Here is a 22,123-nt window from a genome sequence, read left to right as displayed (position 1 = left end):
TATTATACACAATATTTTTTATATTAAAGATAAATTTATTTAAAATATAATAAAGTGTTAAATGTAAAAAAATTTTTAAATAAAAATTTAAATATTAATTTATCACAGGGAATTAATTTTTTCTCAAAATTCAACTTCATTGATAACTTTCATCCACTTTTGATATTGTCTTGGCGTCAAAATATTATCGTAGCTTCGTGGATCTGTTGCTGATTTGCTGCAATAAAAATATGGGAGAATATAATAAAAAAAACTCCTTGTCCAAAAATATAATAAAATTTTATAATTTTTAAAATTTTATTACAGTTATTACATATTGATTTGAAATTAAATTCTTGATAAAAATGATAAAATTATCCTTCATTTAAATACACAACATACAATATATAAGACCATTTCTTCACTCCCATATTAAACATTATTTATTTATTTATAAAATTTTTATTCTTTTACTTTACTTGTTTATAATTTTTAAAATAAAATTAAGTAAAAATATAAATATAAATAAGTGAAATAAAGTAATTAACAATATTTTATAATAAATGAATAATATATAATATAAGAATAAATAAATTATCACATTTGCTATATGTTCAAATGAAGATAATTTTATTATTTTCTTTAAAAATTTAATTTCAATCCAACTGCAATAAAATTTGAAAAATTTTAAAGTTTTTTTTAATGTCTTTAATGAGGGAGCCTTTTTTTAAATTCTCCCACATTTGCATCTCACCGACTTCAAGCCGTCTCAAAGTACCCGACCCTCATCATTAACCCTTTCTTTCTTTTTTTTGCTAAAAATTTATTTATTTACTTACCAAAATATTATTCACGCACGTCCCAATTACCAATTCGACACCGACACAAGTACAACCGTGTCAGTAAAGCAACCCAAGACCCAACAACAATCTCCCCTGTCTCCCGCCATAAATAAGTAATAAATAGAAATTAAAAAAAATACAAAATGAGAAAAATATATCTAGCACTATCAGAAACATCTAGCGCTATCAGGGATCGAAACTCTTCCCATATTCTTTGCCATCTTTCTTTCTCAGCCTTCCGTATCTCTTCCCTTCCTCAATACATACATTTCAACAAATTCTCTTTCTCCCTGTTTCTCTCTCCTTTTCTTTTATTCTCATTCTCTCTGATCTCTTCATATTCTTCGACCGTCTGATTCCTCCGCTGCCCCGCCATCGCCACCGACCCGTTCGACATCGATGGCGCCCCGTCTATTGTCCTGCTTCCGCAAACGCCGCGGCGGCGGCGTCGCGCATGGTAGTCTAGGCGAGTCCGTCCGCGAGAGCAGCGCGACGGCGGATTTGACGGCGGAGGAGATGAAGCGCGGGGGACCGGTGTTGGTGGAGCTGTTCTCGTCGCAGGGATGCACGACGTCACCGGCAGCGGAGCTGTTGGTGTCGAGGCTGGGTCGGGGAGATTTCCGGCTGGAGATGCCGGTGGTGGTGCTGGCCTTCCACGTGGACTACTGGGATTACATGGGCTGGAAGGATCCATATGGTTCGAGTCAATGGACCGTAAGACAGAAGGCCTACGTTGAGAGTCTTGGGCTTGACACTTTGTTCACGCCCCAGATTGTGGTCCAAGGCAAGGCCCATTGTGTCGGAAATGACGAGAATGCCCTCATCACCGCCATATCTGAGGCACCGAGATACCCTGTGCCTTCCTTCCAGGTTCGTATATGCTCTAAAATACTAATTGTTTGGATATTTGTTATAATTTTATTATTATAATTATAGTATAACACACTGGATGCATGAATTCTTAACGAAAACTATGTATATGATAATTTACCAACACTGAATAGATCTTTAAATTTTTTTATAGATATTTTTAATTAAAATAACTTAATAACAATGATGTAAAGAAAATTCATACGTGTGTATGCAAAAATTTTATGTTTGTCATGTCAAATTGCACCAGGTTGAAGGTGTTTTTGTCTTCAAGTAAAGATTTTTTGTTAACGATATTGGGTGGTGTAGAAATGACAATGGATCTTTATGAATTATTTTAATCATAACCTTTTTTTTTTTTTAAAAAAAAAGTTTCCAAACGATTTGAACTTCAAAATTTTCACTTCTAAGTTATCATGCGCACACACGCACACACACATCCTCGATATTAAAAGGCTGAATCCAAGTTTGATTAAATTTTGTTTGATAATTGTGATTTATGAGGGGTGAAATTCTGTTTACCATAATTGGTTAAAGAGTTAAGACTATTAGGCATTTATTCTTTGGGGGACATTTCAGTGATTTGGTTACTTTATTTGATTTGGAGATTCCAAACTTTAAGAAAAACAAAGCCAAGAATAAGCCATCCCTTGTGATGCAATAACCTGCAAGATACAAAAATGTTTTGGCCATGAAAAAGCTAAGAAGTCCAAAAAATGTTAAGAAGCTTTATTTTCAGACATTATCTATCTAGTGCTTGGCCTTGTTTTTGTGAAGTTCGCACATTTCCAAAGACCTACTATTAAACAAGTTAATTATAATGAACATATAATTGGAGGTTAAAAAAATGGGGGGGAAAAAACAGAATATTTTTAGGTTATCTGTCAACCACATGTTTCTGTCATCTGGTAGATCTGAAAGAGACCTTGACATATTTCATGCATGTGATTTTCAATCTCAATGCCAATGTCCCGCCTAACACCAAGTAGGAGGCCAATTTCTTACCTAACATCAAAATTCTTTATGAAATTTCAAGAAATTCCATTCTACTTCTCATTTTGAAATCAACGTTAGGCCAAAGATATCTATTTAAGTTTTAAACCCATGTGATTACTATAATATACTTTATTTCATATACCGCATAAAATCACTTTACTAATTTAATAACAAAATTGAAATCTCATCAACCATAGATTTCCTTGTTTGAATATGACCTTTGATATACTTATCTGGTTTTATTTATAAGGCACTTCCAACATGTTTCACCATAGTAAAAAAAAAAAAACTTAAAACTCATTAACTTTATCTAGAAATTTAATAATTATTCAACTTTACCCCTATTAAATATACATATTTAACAACACATTTTCTCTCTCTAGCATTCAATGGAGGTCAAATGAAAAAATTTATAATGAAAATTTAATGAGGTAACTTATAAATAGGACAAAAAAAAAACTTTTCTCTACCCTATAAATAGGACCAGAGGAAGTGTATATATGTATATATTTAGATTGAAGGGTGGATAAAGAATTAAAGACAAAATACAAGTCTAGCTATCTCCGGTGGTTCATGACACTTTGTCAAAGATTTTCCTATTTAACTAAGTGGTTTTGGGTCGTAATTTTTGTATTAATATCTCAAATAGTGTTTAGAATTTTTTTTTTTTGAATAAAAATGGATAACATTGCCCAAAAGAGATTACATAGTAGTTCCTACACTAGCTCATTTCTTATCATCATCTATCACCTCCCTACAGTAAAGTGGGGGTTGATCATAATAGCAAAAAGAACCTATTAGACTAGTAGCAAGACTAGCTAAATTATGAGCATAAACATTGACTTTTCTAAAAACGAAATCTAAAGAAATATGACTACTCCTAAACAGTAAAAATCTAGCATAATCAATAATGTCTCTATAAGGGTGCTTAGACGAATCTAGGTGAGTGATGATATTAATTGCCTCGGCATAGTTAGTATAGACTTTCACCTGCTGAAAACCATAACTTGCACGAATTTCCAAACCTAGTATGATACCCAAGACTTTAGTGATTGCAGGAGGGAAGCTACCAAGAACTGAGTTGAACCCCACCACCCAATTCGCTGAGCAATCCCTGATGACTTTGCTACATCGTGTCACACCCTCCTTGAATGACCCATCCATGTCTAATCTTACTAGTGGCGCCTCAGGTTTCACCCATCTTGCTGGAGATCTTCTGGATTGATGCCACAAGCTATGTGATATGTTAAGCGTTCGAAAATCATTCCTAGCACGAAAAACAGTTGTTGGATCATAAATCCCTTCTTCAATAGCATCCCATAGCACACCTTTTGTTTCTCTACTCCCTATCTCATGTTTCAGATTCCAAGATACCCAATCAGTGGCACTTAACCTCTTAAATTTGTCCCATTCACTTTCTCTTACTAGGTCCTTCCATTAAACATCTGCATGTGGACAGTCTTGAAGCTAACGGATAGAGATCAGATTCCTGTAACCCTCTGCATGCTCTCAGTTCTGCCATGTGTACTTTACCCTTAGCTGCCAGTGAAAGGTGAATTTTCATTTTCTCAGGTCCTGACCAGCTCCAAATTTTGCTCCATAATTCCTCAGCTATTGATGATATACTTGTAATAAGAAATTTGTATGCTGAAGAAATAATAAAATTACCATCCGAAGATGGTTTCCAAATAAAGGAATCTTCACCCCTCTCAACTCTTGGTATAGCAGTATGAGCAATATGGCTAATAATGGTACTAGGCAGCCAGACTCCCATCTTTTGAAGGTCCCACAATCCATCCGTTGTAAAGAAAAAAAAAAAATCAATCATAAGGTTCTTAGCATCATAACCATGTTCCATAGCCATATGAGTGAGTGGTTTGCTAAAATAAGCTTAGGAATCAATCCAGAACAAAGCGTTGCACCCATTGCCAACCCTTTCACCAACCCCAGCAAGGAAGCTATCCCAACATCTAATGATGCTTCTCCATGTTAAATAGGCATGTTTTTTCATTCCCACCTCTGGGAAGACACCACTTTCGCATTTGTATTTAGCCTTCAAAACTTGAATCCATAAAGCTTTATCATTTTGAAGTATTTTCCGATAAAGTTTGAAGATAAAAGCTCTATTTTGTTAGTTTAGATTCCTAATTCCCAATCCACCTTTTTTCATGTCAATGATAATTTCCTTTCAAGTTAGGAGAAGTACCTTTTACTATCATTGGAGTCACCCCAAAGGAAATTTTGACAATCTTTTTCAACCTCAGACAGTAGTTTCTTTAGGAGAGTAGCATCATTTGCATATAATGGCATTGCTGAAACAACAAATTCAATCAAAATGGACCGTCTAGCTGTTATAAGGAAATTCTTTCTCTAACCTACCAATCTTCCTTTGACCTCGTTTAGAATGGGAGCAAATAAGTTGTAAGAAGCCCTTTGATGAATAAGCGATATCCCAAGGTATTTCCCAAGATCCCCCATAATCTTAACATTTAATCTCCTACTGAGATCAATAGCTCTATTAAAGTTAACATTTCTTGAATAGCACATTATTGTTTTTTCCTTGTTCACCTTTTGTCCTGAGTAAAAATAGAATTTCTGCATACATTCTTCAATGATTTCCACCTGCTCAGTAGAAGCCCCAGCAAATAACACAAGATCATCCACAAAGAAAAGATGTGTAATATTAAGACCTTTTTTAGACAAACGAATCAGTTTCCATCTCTTCTTATCAATTTCATCCATGAGGATGCGGTTAAGTTGTTCCGTACAGAGAGTGAAGAGATGTGGGAATATTGGGTTCCCTTGTCAAAGACCTCTAGTAGGATAAAAAGCGTCCAAAGGAACCCCATTCTAAACCACTCTAAAATTTGCAGAATTAATGCAGGCTAGGATCACTTTAGCGACATCATCTTTTATACCCAACTCATAAAGAGTTTGTTGAAGAAACCGCTAATCCACTCTATCATAGGTGTTCTCAAGATCAACTTTGATAGCCATATACCCCCCTTTTCTTCTCAATCCCTTCATTAAATGGATTACTTCTTATGCCACAATAATATTATCACTACTTTGCCTTTCAGGTATAAAGCTACTTTAATATGGACCAATCACCTTGTCCATAATTGGTTTGAGTCTATTTGTGATCACCTTAGACACAATCTTGTAGCTTACATTTCAAAGTGATATAGGTCTGAACTCTTTGATTGTTTCTGGGTTATCCACTTTCGGTATAAGTGCCAAGAGAGTGCTATTGATATTTCTCACCTCATTCAACTCAAATATCTCTTTGACTAATTGATAAATGGGTTGACCCACAATTGGCCAGTGTTCTTGGAAGAAGAATGCTTGAATTCCGTCCGAACCTAGTGATTTGAATGCCCTTATTTGAAACATAGCCCCTTTTATCTTTGCATCACTAACTTCCTCATGCAAGTCTTTCAACTCATTTTCAGTCAAAGTTGGGAATCCTCTTTTGGTTACAAGCTACCTATGATCTTCAAATTCCCTTCTAAACAGATCATTATAGTAATTAAAAGCTATCTACTTAAAAGCCTCTATATCAAACACCCACTGATTGCTTTGATCTTTTAGAGCATCCACACGATTTCTCATTCTTCTCATGACCGTGGATCGATGGAAAAACTTCTATTTCTGTCTCCCCATTTTAACCAATTGCGTCTTGACTTCTGAAACCATATTAATTCTTCTTGAGCAAAATACTTATTATAGTTCGCCCAAAGCTCTCTTTCAACTTATTGGAGGTATTGATTGTCCTGCTTTGATCTAGCCTTATCGAGTCCCTCCAATCTTTTAAGAATTTTTGCTTCTTGTAAATTATATTACCCACTCTATTTTTATTCCAGCTAATTACTTTCTGGGTAAACTCCTCAATACAGTCATTCCAATTCCCTGCTTCCCAAGCTCTTCGAGCCAAATCCGCGAATTCAGTTTTAAGTAACCACGCAGCCTGACACTTGAACATATTATTTTTTTCCTTTGGACTCCTTATGGCTCTAAAATTTGACAAGAATTTGTCTATGGTCTAAACCAAATCGACTGAGATGATACACTTTAGCTTCAGGAAAAGAACTGATCCACAAGAGAGTACAAAGTGCCCAATCAATTCTCTCTTTAATACTGGTTTTTTCCCATATAAACCGATCTCCTACGAATTCAAAGGGGATAAGTTCAGTCTTTTCAAACAATTCCTAAAGCTTCTCATTGTAGAAGAATTTGCCACTGCACCCTGACTTGCCACTCGGCTCAAGATAAGCATTAAAATCACCCAAGACAATCAATCCAATTTCATTGATAGAATGGCTAAAATTAATTAAATCATCCCAAAAAACTCTCCTATGAACTTGATTTGGCTCCCTGTAAACATCTGTAAGCAAAATCTTCGAGCCCTCATCAAGTTATTCCATATCATAGTGAACAAACTGGGTTGAGGAAGAAATATAAGTAACTTTAGCAGCATCCTCCCTCCAAAGAATCCAAATACCACCAGTGTACCCTGTCAATTCCAATCTAATCCAATTTGTGAATCCCAATTTCCTATAAATTTTATCAGTTTTTGATCCGCTAGTTCTAGTTTCGAACAAAATTAAGATTTTTACAGGGTTTTGTCTCAATATATCCCTAACTCTTATGGGGAACGTTTTGCAGTTGGCTCCCTACAATACCAAGATATTATATCCATAAAACAGAAAAAGAGAGAGAGAGAGAGAGAGAGAGAGAAAAACCTGATCAATGTAGCCCTGCCTTCTTACCGTCCTCATCACAATCCGCATAATAGTCTGCTGTAGCCATATCCTCAAGAGCCAATGGCAGTTATGCGTTGAGATTCCGCTTAACCTGCACTGTACCAGATTCCTGCACTTGCGTATTCGTCTCTGGTGGTCTTGCATGAGGTGGTAAAGGTTCAACCAGCGTCTTATTTTTAATGGCATCAAGACTCATCGTTGTATTTCCCTGGATAGTGTTACCGTCTTCTGGGTTAACTCTCCCCTCTTGTACACACAAGCACTTTCTTCTTCAATAATCTTATGGCCTGTTTGGTACAATAGAATTGGAGGGAGAGAAGGAGAAGTGGAAGTGGAAGTGGAAGTGGAATGGAAATTTGTGCATGTTTGGTAGCATAGAACAAGCTTCCCTGTGGAAGTGACTTCCACCAAAAACGATGGAACTGGATTCCATCAAGGGGTGCATGGAACTAGGCCAACTCTCATGGAACTGCCCTGAAGATGACATTTTTGTCCCTTCATTCGTTCCACTCATCAAGATTCATCCATCGATCTTCCTTTTCCTTCTTCCTGACTGACGTCACCTCTGACCTCCTCCCACTTCTGCCAACGAGTCAATGGCCAACCTCCCCTGCTTCATCTTCTTTCCCTTCTTCTCTCTCTTTCGTCTCCTTCACTTTCCTCTTTCAACTTCCACTGATGCCAAGGATGATGAAGAGGACAACGATGACGACGACCTGAGAATGGTGCGAAACCAGATCTACTGCTTCCTAATTTTTTGGGGTGCAATGCTGCGATGACTATGGGTTTCTGATTTGAAGGCTTGAGCTTCAGGATTCCATAGCAAATTAGCGACAATGTCTCCGTCAGATCTCCACCATCGCCACCCCTTCTTCAAAACCCATCCATTATGTTTCTCAGATCTCCATCGGTGTCTTGGGTTTTTGCATTCATAATTCGTTTGTTTTAAGATTGGGTCACTTAAATGTTATATTAATTCACAATTAATGGTGATGCTATGACCCATGAGCACGCAAGGAGTTGGAATGAGTTGTGCTCTTGGATGTGCAAGATTTCTCTGCAACTGTGTGGTTTAAGCCAAGAAGCTGACGAGTGCGACTTGTGAGAAGATAATGGTGGATTTTTAAAAAAATCATGAGTATTTTGGTCTTTTAAATATAAATATATTTATTAAATAAAATTTTTATCCCACTTCTATCTCCATACCAAATACCCTTGTAAACTTCACTTTCACTTCCAGTTCCACTTTCATATCCTTTTCTAGTTTTTCTTTTATTTTCATTTTCACTTCTTTTAAAAATAATTCTCTGTATCAAACAGGGCATTAGGGCACTGGGCCGATAGGGATCCAATGATGACTTTATGAGCTCTTAATGCTTGCAGTCTTTTATGTAAAGGAAATAGCATCTTAGGCCTGGACAATGGACTCCTCTTACCACAAGTCAAAAGGGCTTTATTTTTTTTATTGCTCATATTCTTCTTTCGTTCAGCACTTGAGCCTGCCTTGTAATTACAATTCTTGAGTCCATCACTTAATGAAGTTTTTGCTTTCACTAACATTTCAGCCCATAGGCATTTTCACTTTTTTCCCTCCCTTCCTTTTCTTTTGCTCACTGCATTCACCTCTCTTGTGTGTGTTGACTATCACTTCACTTCCAAACACAAAAGGGATAGAGCTTCCCCTTCTTGTAGTATCCTCTGACCCAACCACTTCCTTTTCCTTGCTAACTTTCGTTTGTCCTCTTTAACTCTCCAGACTGCTTTTACCACTAGGCTTGATGTGACTCCCATCATCTTCATGCTCTTCCCCCAACTCAGCTAGGACAGATAAACGTGAGGCATCAGCATTCCTTGCCTTTATATTTCCAGCTTTTCCTTGACTGTCATTTCTTTCTATCTGACCACTACTAAACATAGATCTAGGTAACCATGGTCTGAACACCTTTTTAGAGAATATTCAAGTTTCGTACTCCTCCTCCTAAGAGATCTCAGGATTATGAACAGGTATAGCATAAACTTGGTAGCTGAATAGAATTTATGTAGAGGGGAACAAATTTTATACCTTATATTAAATATTAAATGATATTTACTAATATTTTATTTTAAAAGTAAATAACAATTTTTCTTTACATACGGGATAAATTACACAGGTCTATCTGAATTTCATTGGAATCATACGAATTTTACCTGTTTTTGGTTATTATTTTTCTTCTATGTTTAAAATAGGGATAATGAAACTTTTAATCTCTTAAGTTTGTCTCAATTATCGATTTAATCCCATGAGTTTAAATTTTATCTTTCATCCCTTATGTTTTTAAAATTATAATGTGAGTCCTTTAAATTTTAAAATACAAATTAGTTTTCAAAATAATATAATGTATAAAGTATATTGATAATTTGACATGTATATATAGCTAAATGAGAATAAATTAATCCTAAAATAAGTTTAATTTTGTTAATATAATCCCTTATAATATGTTTTGTTCTATTTTTTTTTTTAAATTTCATAGTCTGTATTTTTCTCACCTAAATAATTATACTCATTTTTACTAATCTATATGACTATTAAGGGTGAGCAAAATCGAATAAAACCGATCGAACCAAATCAGTCTAAATCAATCCAATCAAAATTGAAAAAAATCGATCATTAGGTTTAGTTTGATTTTATAAATTAAAAAACTGGATGGTTTAGTTCAAGTTTTGTTTTTTTTTTTTTTGAAACCTTAACTAAACCTGAGCTATACCTTTTACATTTTTAAGTGTATTTTTTATAACTGATATTAGACTATTAATTAGTGTTTAATATTTTTTAATTTTAATCTCAATCAAAGTTCAACCTAAGCCCAAAATACTTTAATAAAATTTCTATCTTACTTTTATTAATTTTTTTAATTGCTTTTAGAGTAAAAGATAGTCCAAACTAAGGAGAGGTATATTGCCGTTGTTGATTGAAAAAAGTCAAATACTTCACGACTTGTTACTGAAACATGTTTTTCTTTTATTGATTTAAAACAAGTTTCTTTTTATTATATACATTAAGATAATTTGTAATAAAATTTAACCCATGTTAATGTTATTTACAATGCATATACTCTGATATTTATTAATAACAAAATTTGAATATTTTTATTTTCGTTCATAAATAATAAAGTTGAGAATGTGACTTAATTTTGAAATATTTTTAAGTGTTAAAAAATATTAAAACTTAATCCATATATGAATCAAACTAAATCAAATCACCTAAAAACTGATCCAAACTAACCTTAAAATAAATTGATTAAGTGTTATTTTTTGTGCAAAACAATTAGTTTGGTTTATATTTTGATCAAAATTGAACCAAACCATACTTTTGATCACCCTTAATGGCTATTGTTAATATTCTATTATTCAAGTTAGTAGATTTTAATAGTGTAACTTTTTGGGGAAAAAAAACAATAAGGATCAAATTGATGATCGAAGTAGATTTAATGGGCTAAATTAATATGAATTAAATTTGAGGGATCAAATTGATAATTGAGATAAATTTGGAGGAAGTTGCATATCCCAATAAGTAGGGGCTAACTATATGGATTGTATGACACTAATGTGCTTTATCATTTATCAAGCTTTTAGGAATGTTGTTAATTGATATATTTCGGTTAACAATTTTTATAAGTATTTTTTTTGGCTTCCTCTACCTCTCCTAATAAGACTTAAAATTATTTGTTCAACTCTCCTCATTGATGCCTCTCGTGATCTTTTCAGTATATATTCAAATTTTTTTAAATAATTTTTTACTATTTTTCTCTCAATAGATGCTAAGTTCACTTTTTTTCATATTTGTTCATTTCAGGTTTTATGTTTATGTGTATGCCCACATATTCATTTCAACATTTTCATCTATATTACTCCAATTTTATAATTTTGTTATCCTGTTAAAATTTAACATTCACTATTATATAACATGGTTGGCTAAATAGTAGTTTGATAAAATTTTCTTTTAAGTTTATTAAATATCTTTCTATTGCAAATAACTTGTTTAACTTTTTTTCAATTTAATTGTCCAGCTTCTATCTTATGTACAACATATTCATTAATTTCCCAAATATCTAAACCTCCGGTGTTGATACACGCACACGCACATTTTGAAAAAAATGTGTTTAGACAGATTTTTTTTTTTTATGCAATCTCAATAAAATTTGAAGAATGTGACTAATATAGTTTAAATTTTCTTGGCAGGCAACTTTCCAAAAGCCGTCACCAGATTCCTTGCAAGTCTCTCTCGCAGGAGCATTGAGAATGAAGGTGGACGGTAATGGCGTAAACGTCATGGTCGCATTATATGAGAGTGGTCTGCTCAACAGCTGCGAGAAAGGGGAAAACAACGGTCGTGTTCTATCAAACGACTATGTCGTTCGAAGGCTGGAAAAGCTCTGCAACGTCAAAGACATGAGTCCCAAGAAGACAGTCTCAGGAACCCTTAACTTTGCCTTGTGGGAAGGATTCAATGCCGCGAAATGTGGAGTAGCACTCTTTGTTCAGAACAACTCTCATCAAATTTTTGGGTCACAGAGTTTCAAGCTCCCAGAGGGCATATGATTGACTTCATGTTAGGGAATTGATTCTAAGACAAGGGCAAAAATATTGAAGAAGTCACCAGCCAAAAGTATTTAGTAACATAAAGTGAAGAAAAGTGTTCTAATATATATAATTTTTTTTATATATCTGTGTCCAAACCGTTAAAAGTCAATGGTGTTAACTGTCCTTGGGAATTAGAAATTTAACGGTTTGAACATAAATACATTAAAAAATTAATCTTTTGGCCACTCGTGCATTTTTTTTTACTTTAGGTTATTGAATGTTTTTAGCTGATAATTTTTTAGATATTTGGGCCATTTTGCTTTTATCATACGTTATGCTTTGTAATATGATCATTTTTTGGCTATGTTGTTTAGGCTATAATGCATGTATAGGATGTGTTTTGTTTTTTTTTTTTTTCTTTTTACCATTTTCTTCATATTGATTTATCATTGAAACTATGCGTAGTGGATGGATCTGTTTAATTCTGTTGCTTGCTCATTCTCATTGGATTCACAACTCAACTTTTATAACAAATTTTGATGCATAAACCAATTTCAAGACTTGGGAAAAAATTCCAAGTGAAAAAATTCTCATTGAAAGAATATGCCGTCTTGACATCATAATGTACAGCTGTGTGTACTTCCCAAAGCATATATTTGGAGAGGTTGCTTCCATGAAAGAGGAAGATAGTTTGTTGCCAAAAGTAACTACATAGCTCAGTTACCCAATTGCCAAAATTTCATAGACGAGTTCATTTCAATAATATTAGAGAGGCATTGACAAATGTGCAAAAGATAACTAAAGCTGAAAAATTTAAAATTACAGAGAAGATAATAAATGAAGACACAAGAAATTTACCATGAAAAAATTTCAATGCAAGGAATAAAAAATCCAAGAAATGAGTGAAAAATTATTGAAACATGGTTTTCATGATAACAAAATAAGATAAATTTGTATTTTATATGCTCAAAAATTAAAAATTAATGGTTTGTATGAGAATTGGGATCTCTTTCTATTATATTTTAACTCTCTTGTCTTATTTCAAATAAGTGCCTTATTCTTAAATAGTCAATAAACACTTAAACACCTTTCGTATTCTTTCCTAAAGTGGTTTCCTCTAAAATTAAGGTCTCCTTTGGTATGATAGAATTGAGATGATGGAAATAGATATGAAAATAAAATTATAATTTTGCAAGTTTGGTTAGGTAAAAATGAGTGGAATTGAGCTTCTATATGGAAGCCATTTTCATTAAAACTGATGGAATTGATTTCTATCTCATGCCCATGGGAGCTCAAATTCTATAAGCCTTCTCACCTCATATTCTCCATTATACCCTTCCTCAACCTCAATAGACTCAATAATGAGCACTACCCCAATAGTGGCAACAATAAGAGAACCAACTTAACGACAACCACAGAGACCTCCATAGTGACGGCAATCTCCAAGAAACAACACCAATAGAGATAAAGATGAACTAGATTTAATAGCGACAGTGGCCCACCTCCTCCTTTGCAACTCCCTTACTCCGGTGACCTCCCTTCTTCTAGATCTAACAATGATGAAGATGAACTAGAACTAATGACAATAATGACCCACCTCCTTCATCTTTTCTTCCCTACTACATCTCCCTCTTATTGCCCTCATAACATTGTTGCTTGAAAGGATCCAATGATGGAGGAGCAAAGAACAAATATGAAGGCCAAGATTTTGATTTTCTATTTATATTTTTATTTCATTGGATGGTAATTTTGATATATAGGTTGTGATGGTGATTTTCATATCTAGGACAGAGAAAGTTTTTTTAAAGGATAGGGGCATTTTAGTCTATTCATATTTGAAATATTAATATTAAATAAAAATAATTTTTCAATTCTGTATACATACTAACCATATTTTTAAACCTCATATTCATCTCTATTTCTATGTCCATTTTCATTTTTATTAAAATCATTTCAAACATACCAAACGGGGCATAAGTTTTCACTTGATCTTAACTTCTTAAGGACACTATGTTTTGCTTGAAAGGGATCTTAATTGATCTTAGAATCAAAAATTCAAAATGAGAGCCTCTGTGGTTTTCCAGTAAAGTGGTCTTTATTCTGAAATAGCTTAATTATTCTAGAATAGCTTATTCATGTGTGTGTTTCTTATTCTCAAATATTCTCTCGTTAGCTTATTTAGAAGTAGCTTATTTGAGAATAGCTATGCTTTATTTTGAAATAGTGGCTCTTTCTTTCAAGCTGTTCTCGACATCTCTTTCGTAACATCTTATTCAGGAATAACTTATTTGAGAATAGCTTCTCTTGTTCTCAAATAAAGACTTCCAGATCAAACCGTGCGTAAACATCTTTCGATATATGATCCTTACTTCGAAAGAGCCATCTTTGCATTCTCATTGAGTTGTTCTTCATTATTTTGAAATTAGCCACCTTATTTTGAAACAAGCTTGAAGTATCTTACTTTGTTTTTCATGTTAGTAATAGGGCAAATTTGAAACTCTCTATTCTTATTCCTTTCATTTTCTGCAAGTTGGTTTAGTTATTTAATCTTTCTAGAATTATTCTAAACACAACTTTAGGTTGGATTAAAAACTTATTAACCTTATTCCAAAAATCTTTATTTCCAAATAGCTTTGTTCTTTCAAAAAAATCTCACACCTACCTTGTCAAAACATTTAATGCAAAGAGAGGTTACTTTCCTTACTTGCCGTGAGAGAGAAAACTCTATTGTATAGAACCGTTCCATTGCTTCATTTCAGAGAAAGTTCAAAAGAGAGGTGACATTAACTCTAACGGCTATATTCTTGAGTCTAATGGATCATTTATAAAGACCAACTACAAATTGAAGCATTTATAAAGACGGTAAAAAAAAATGTACACGAACAAACACCACGAGCCATTTCATTTATTATTTTACCAACTTTTTATGAGCTTGTATTCATTGCAAGTGAACTTCATTGGTTATATGTGAACTCTTAGAAAGAGTATTTGATAGAAGTAATTTAAGAAAGTAATTTATTTTTAAACTCACTCTATTTATCTATGTTTTTTCTTTCACAAAATAGAAGATCTTAAATTTGAGGAGTTTTAAGAGAGATAAATCATTATCTTTATAAGTAGGAGTAATTCAGACTTTAGTGTGAGTCTGGAAATGTATTGAGGCTACCAAGAATCTAGATTAATCTTGGTAGAGATAGTGGAGAAAATCTCAAGTGGTATTTGAGGACTTAACGTAGGCTCAAGTAGCTAGAGTTAAGCCATAATAAACAATTTGTGTCAGCTTCTCTTCTTTACTCTCTATTGTGATTGAAGATATCATTCTAATCTCATTTCTTTAATTTTATTATTAGCCAAAACTTTTATAAAGTTCAATTCACCCTTTTTATTAGGCGAACTTTCAGAAATTACAATATATAAGATAAGATTAACTATAATGGTCTCATCTCTATCAGCACAAAGAGACTAAATTATAGAATAAAATACAATGACTTCTCCTTTATTTTGCCAAAATCATAAAAACCTCTCTTGTGTTTTTAAAATCTATACTTGAGTTCAATTTTCAATACCATTGATAATATTTTGTTAAAGATTCTAAAATATTAAATTTTTTTATCTTTGATTATGTTTGTTAGCTTGATTTTCAGTGAAAGAGAGCGTCATGACCCTTAGGGTGTATTCCAGGTATGCCAAATGATTGAGTCCTCAATAGAGTAGGTTGTGATTAGACAATTAAGGGGTTCCAAAGGTCCTTTACCATAATTTCTTTAGAGAGTCATCTACATGAGAGAATGATAAAGTAGTACTCTGTGTTGAGCTTAAAATTCAATGATATTACTGATAGAATGAGTATAATGAGTGCTCTATGAAGACGAAGAAGGAAATACATACATGAAACTAGTATAGAAGGTTGAGTTTGCATAGAAAAAGTAGTTTGCACTAGGTGAAGTTTGGCGATGTAAAATTGAGACTGGTGGTTTGCATTTGGCAAGTTTTTATAATTTTGGCAAAGTGTTGAGAGTCCTTGAGCTACGCATTTGTTGTCTATTTATAAAAAATGACAATGGCTCGCTCCTTTTGAACTTAGACCCTTTGAGGAATTAAAGCCCACATAGTTTAGGGTAAAAATGCATGTTTTTGGTTGAGATTTTTTCAAAAAGAATGTTTATTATTGTTTTTAATAAAATAATTTTTAATGTTAGTTTGTATTTTTTTATTCATGAAATGATTTTCTTGTTTGTGACAAGATCTTGAGAAATAATTTTGGAAAAACATTTTGATAAGATTTACGAAAACTTCATACACTCACCTTTTACAATTTGAGTATTTAGGCCAACTAGAATTTTGCTCTCTTCCCCTTATTTGGGTTGTAAAAATGAAGGCCTCCCTTACAAAATGAGGGGATGATGAGAGAAGGGGTATACTTTTATTGTATTAGGATTAATATACCCATGCTATAATATGATAATCCAAAAATGTCCCTCCCTCTGTGCTGCCATATGCCCTTTTGTTCAAGTTCCTCCTCTCAACTTGCACCCCCATTTATTGCTCCCTCCATTCAAGCCATTGTCAGTGTTAGATATCAAATTTTTGTGTTTCAGGCTACTATTCGAAGCTACCAAGGCTTTTTCTATCTTGGCACAAATGAGGCTACTATTATTGAATCATTTGACAATCAAAGACTTGTACTAGGAGAGATTAGATTTTTTTTGTTCCCTTCCTTTATTTTATTTTTGCTATTATTCTATTATATCCATACCTTTGTTTCATAAACTGTGAATAAATTATTATTGAATATATTACTAGCAATTATATATATATATATATATATATGAACAATGGATAATTATATACTTATAATTATATAATAAAAATTTATAACTATATTTTATTAGAAAAAGACAATTGAAAAAATACTACTTTTTATCCCTACACTTTGCTCGATTTTTGGTATATGTCTTTGTATTTTTTCTTTGTTTCAAGTTCCTACACTTTTCTTTGTTTGTAACGTTAGTCCCTACATATTTAGAGGGACGTTGAAGTATCACAAACATTATTAATAATGCTAACATGTCAATTAATATTATTAATTTGTAGTTATATGTCAAACTTATGTTGACATAGAATTTTTAATAAGTAAAATTGAAAAAAAAACCTACATGGAATTTGTGAGGTGGCGAATCTAGGATGCAGGACAATGTAATTTAAAAATTAATAAATTAAAAATAATCTTCTAATTTTTTAAAATTAATTACATTAGGAAAAAAAATATAATAACATAAGTGAAATTATACATATTTTTATTTGGACAAAATATGTTGAGAAGGTTGACATAAATTTAAATTTAAATCCCAAATATTTTTTATTGAATTTAGAGAGTTCAAAATACTAAAAATATGGGGCACAATATTGTAAATTTCTCATGTTATATATGTAATTTTCTCCATGTGAGGAGGTACATTTGATTCCCTCACATCACCGTTTCTTCACCACTGAATTTGTGCATTTTGCTTATCATTTAAAAAATTTAGGTTAGTCTTTTTATTTCATTTGATATAAGTTTTTTTAAAAAAATTTTTGCTTATTAAAAAATTTCATGTTAACGTCAGATGGAAATGTGAATACAAAATTAAAAGTGTTAATTGATATGTTAGCATCATTAACATAGTTTGTGCCATGTCAACATCTCTTTGAAAATGTAAGGACCACTATTGAAGATGGACGATAATGCAGGGACTTGAAACACTGAAAACAAAGTACAAAGACTTATACCAAAACTCAAGCCAAGTGCAGGGATTAAAAGTAATATTTTTTTAAGACCATTTTAATGAGATAAGGATAAAATTTTGTGTGTCTGTGTATATTTTCCTCCTCTCCCCTACTGAACAAATAAGACATTATTCTTTTCCTCCATTAAAACCCCTCCTCCCCCTTCCTTTGTTAAATTCTTTCCCCTCCCTTTCCTCTTCTTAAAACAAACAGACACTTGAGGATGCCAAGTATTGAGAGGGAGGAAAAATTCATGAGTATTTTTTCTCTTTCACTCATAAATTAATAAAGTGAATTTTACTATTTAATTTAATCAATAATTTTGTTATATGAGTAACTAATTTTAGACATATAACTAATATTTTATTCCAAACCTATTCCTATCTCGCACATAGAAAAATAAGAAGCGAATCCATTTTTAATCCATTGACCACAAGCATTACATACTTCGTCGAATGTTGTCAGCCATTGTCAACCCTCCGTGATTGTTCTCATGCAAGTAGTGAAGAAGCCTTGAACTCCAAGTCTTTCTTAAAATCTTTTGAGATTGATTTGTTTAATTTGGCTTTGAATCTGGATTTGAATTTGTTCCCTGTACCATCTATTCCTTGCGTGGCTGTTCTTGCTTTTTTTAAAATTTTTCATTTTAATTTGGCTTTGAATTTGGTTATGTAATCATTTAAATATTGACATGCTTGAAGTTGGGAATATTTACCAATTTAGGTTTTTTTATAAGTTTTTGTTTGAATCATGTGTAATTGGCTATTGTATTAATACCCTCTTCATTTGATTACTAGCGACTCATATGCTTTGTACTTTGTTGTTTTGCAATGTTAGATTTTTTGTGTATTGGCATTCTGTTTATTAATCTCTTTATATTGTCATCAATTTAGAAAATTCTCAATGATGTATGGTCTTTGTAAATGACTTGGCTTGAGTTGTGTTAAAGCATCTGGAACAAAAATTAAATGGGTATTATATCAACTATGCATATCTCAGTGATTTCATTGGCGGCAGATACCTCCAAGGAGTGTAATATAGGTCGTCCATGCATCAATATAAGATTCACGGCTCTGTTTAATTCAGGCACATCTGTTGTATTTAATTTATTTATCAACTTTTAGATAGGAGTTTAAAGATTAGTGAGGATCAATTTGAATGCTTAATGTGTGACTGAAAGTTATTAATTCTTACCCGATACACGTTAATTTAATACCATTAACTTGTTTGAGGACATGATTCTAGCAGTCTTCTCTACTTGTAGACTATAGATGAACACTAAAACTATCTATTTACTTTTGGATATGTAGGAGGTGGCACTTGGAAGTACAATTTCAGTGACACTGCAAATCTATACGGTAATCTAGTCCATGTGTGCCTGGCTTATTTAACATTGGTGAGTAGTCTTTGACTGATCTGATATGAAGGTTGGAGTTTGGACTAATCTTGTATTAATTGAATTCTCCATAATGGTATAGTTTGCAAATTTATTTTAGTGACAATTTTTTTTCTTGATAGCTTATACTTGTTTTCTATTCCATTATCTATACCTCATATAGAGGCATGAAGCCAGTCTTAAATTCATTATCTAAGATGGCCCTTAATTTTAGTCATGAAATTATTTTCACAGTTCTCATATACTAATAAGGGTTTAATAGAAAATGTTAATAAATGTTGTTTTAAATTTAAAAAAATGTTAATAAGTGATGTTTTGAACTCCTAAAAAGGTAGAAAATGCAATAAAAATTCTCTCTCAAAAATTGTGTTTTCTAATAATGACATGACAATTAGAGGACCATTTTCACACTATAGAAGAACTTAAGAAGTTCTCTTCTTTGTTGTGCTGCAAGTGTTAACAGCATAAGTTGCTTTTCTTGTTCATGAGAAGGGTGATTTGGCCAATGAGGGCAAAGTGAGCAACACCAATAATCAGAATTGTCTCGTGTAATATGTAATAGCCCTAACTCACCAAGGGCCTTTTCCCTTAGACGTTTGCCGTGTTGGACACACCTCCCCCTAAGTCCCAACGGGACGACCTTTCTTAAAAGAGCATCAGGAGATAAGGCTTTCCCACAGTAATATGTTGGATTATTCTCTTGTGATAAATATTGCAAGGAGAGCCTTCCTGGTTCGATCCTCCAACCTCTTATACTTGACAAAGTTGAGGCTAAACTTGATACCATTGAGTCAACTTGTTAAGTAGGAGAGGTTAGAGGATTGAACCTGGGGAGGCTCTCCTTACGGTGTTAATCGCAGAGAATAATCCAACATACTACTGGGAGGAAGCCTTGTCTCCTAACACTCTCTTAAGAGGGGCCGTCCTATGTGGGGCCTAGAGGGAGGTGTGTCCAATATGGGGAAAGTCTAGGGGGAGAGGCCCTTAATGAGCTAGGGTTGTTACACCCACCGACTGGGCAAACATGAGTCTGGCTCCGATATTACTTTGTCATGGGGCCATTACTCTTTCTCCAAAAAGTTAACCTATTAAGGTATGCAGCTCACCTACTTATATAACCAAGACCCTCCTTAAATGTCTCCGATATGGGACCTGATAAATCTTTATCACAAGGCCATTACTCTCTCTCCAAAAGGTTAACCCATTAAGGTGTGCAGTGCACCCGCTTATATAGCCAAGACCCTTCCCAAGTCCCTCTAATGTTGGATCTAATAGCTCCCTCAGCTAATTCGCGATGCCCCCATCATGGGTGGCCCACCAGAGGGGCCCACTGACTGAGCAAACTCGAGTCTAGTTCTGATATCATTTTATCACGGGACTATTACTCTCTCCCTAAAAGGTTAGCCCATTAAGGCATGCAGCCCACTCACTTATATAACTAGGACCCTTCCTAAATTCCTTCGATGTAGGATCTGACATATAACTTCTCCATTTTACTTTGCTTTTTGACATTTACTCAATCTTTACTTGGTTAATGAGAAAGTACTAACATAAAAATTTATTTACCATGAGAAAAAAATATAATCCTCTTTGGAGCCATGTTATCATGGTAGATCTCAAGAATATGGAATATTGATACTGCAAATACTGATTTGCAAGACGATCAGCTAGAATTGAAGCCCATTTATCAAGAACCACAAATAAAGATGTCAAATATGCGACAAGGTTCCTAAAAATGTATGCCAAGATACAGAAAATGTATGGTACAATACGCATTCTCAAGATGCTCCAGTAAAAGGTAAGAAACTAACTAATCATTAAATTAATCCATGCATTTGCTCATGAGTTACTGATCATTGATCAATCATGTTATAATTAATTAATATATTTTTAATTAATTTAAATAACAATAATACTATATAATAATTAGTTTTAAATTAAAAACAAAAAATTTAAAAAAGTTAGCGAAGACCTAAAAGTTTCAATAACTGTCTTTGTAATTTAAAAAAATTAATATATATATATATATATATATATCTATAAGTAGAACCGTGAGCCTAAGTCTGGTAATGCCATGTGTCATTGACCTTTTTTTAGATTTTATTATTTATTATTTAAAATATAAACAAAACTATCTCAGTCCCACATTTCTCTATTATTTACCAACTTCTTGTTAATTATTTACAGTTCAAATTTATAATTAAACGAATAGCACAAGCTTGAATCTAATGATGCCACATGTCATTGATATTTAAATGTTTATTATTCATTATTTAAAATATAAATAAAACTACCTTAGTTCCACATCTTTCCATTATCTTCCAACTTCTTATTAACTTATTTATAATTCATATTTATAATTAAAAAATCCTATTAACTTATTTACAATTCAAATTTATAATTAAAAAATATTGTAAGCTTAAATCTAATGATGCCATGTAGTTTTATAAAAAAACTGCATCACTCCACATCTATCTATTATCCAAACATCCCATTAACTTATTCCTAATTTCAAATTTTGAATTTAACAATAATTATTTTTAAAACTATCAAAAACCACCTCCCATTATCTTCTTAAACTGTCAAAAACTACTCCTCATTTTCTTATATTTAATTTAATGTCAAAAACCACCTCCCATATCAAAAACTACTCCCCATTTTCTTATATTTAATTCAAAGCTGTTCTTCCTTGAAGTCACTATCTCAAATTGTGTTTATGTTGCTTGCCTTTTTTTTTTTAATTGTTATGATTGGTGTGAAATATTCCTTCCTTCCTCTTCCTTTTTTTTTTGGAAAAATTGTCAAAAAAAAAACCTCACAACTAAATCTTTGCACTTTGTAGTTCACTGTTTCATACAACGAAGACACATTGCTCTCCACTGAAGCCAAGGCAGACCTTCCTGCGAGTGAGATAGTTGACGTGCTGTTGGCACAAATCGATAAAGGTATTG

At 32.9% G+C, this 22,123-nt stretch overlaps 1 protein-coding gene across 1 annotated transcript; it reads left to right on the top strand.

Annotated features, from left to right (window-relative positions):
* The first annotated feature begins 842 nt into the window (after positions 1–842).
* LOC129313454 (uncharacterized) lies at positions 843–12,255 on the top strand. The gene is made up of 2 exons (XM_054956576.1): positions 843–1,691; positions 11,669–12,255. Exons 1-2 carry the CDS (start codon positions 1,221–1,223, stop codon positions 12,026–12,028), a joined length of 831 nt encoding a protein of 276 aa, XP_054812551.1. The 5' UTR covers positions 843–1,220; the 3' UTR covers positions 12,029–12,255.
* Positions 12,256–22,123: the final 9,868 nt, after the last annotated feature.

This window comes from Prosopis cineraria, unplaced genomic scaffold (genome assembly GCF_029017545.1).
Source record: "Prosopis cineraria cultivar Desert tree isolate PC_DT_omini unplaced genomic scaffold, ASM2901754v1 PC6, whole genome shotgun sequence".
Lineage (NCBI taxonomy): Eukaryota > Viridiplantae > Streptophyta > Magnoliopsida > Fabales > Fabaceae > Prosopis > Prosopis cineraria.
The sequence above is the reverse complement of the archived record's forward strand: the minus strand, read 5'-3'. Positions and strand labels throughout refer to the sequence as shown.

Coding starts and splice junctions, on each gene's coding strand:
- LOC129313454 (XM_054956576.1), top strand. CDS start 1,221: ATGGCGCCCCGTCTATTGTCCTGCTTCCGCAAACGCCGCGGCGGCGGC. Junction 1,692..11,668: donor ACCCTGTGCCTTCCTTCCAG/GTTCGTATATGC, acceptor TTTTCTTGGCAG/GCAACTTTCCAAAAGCCGTC.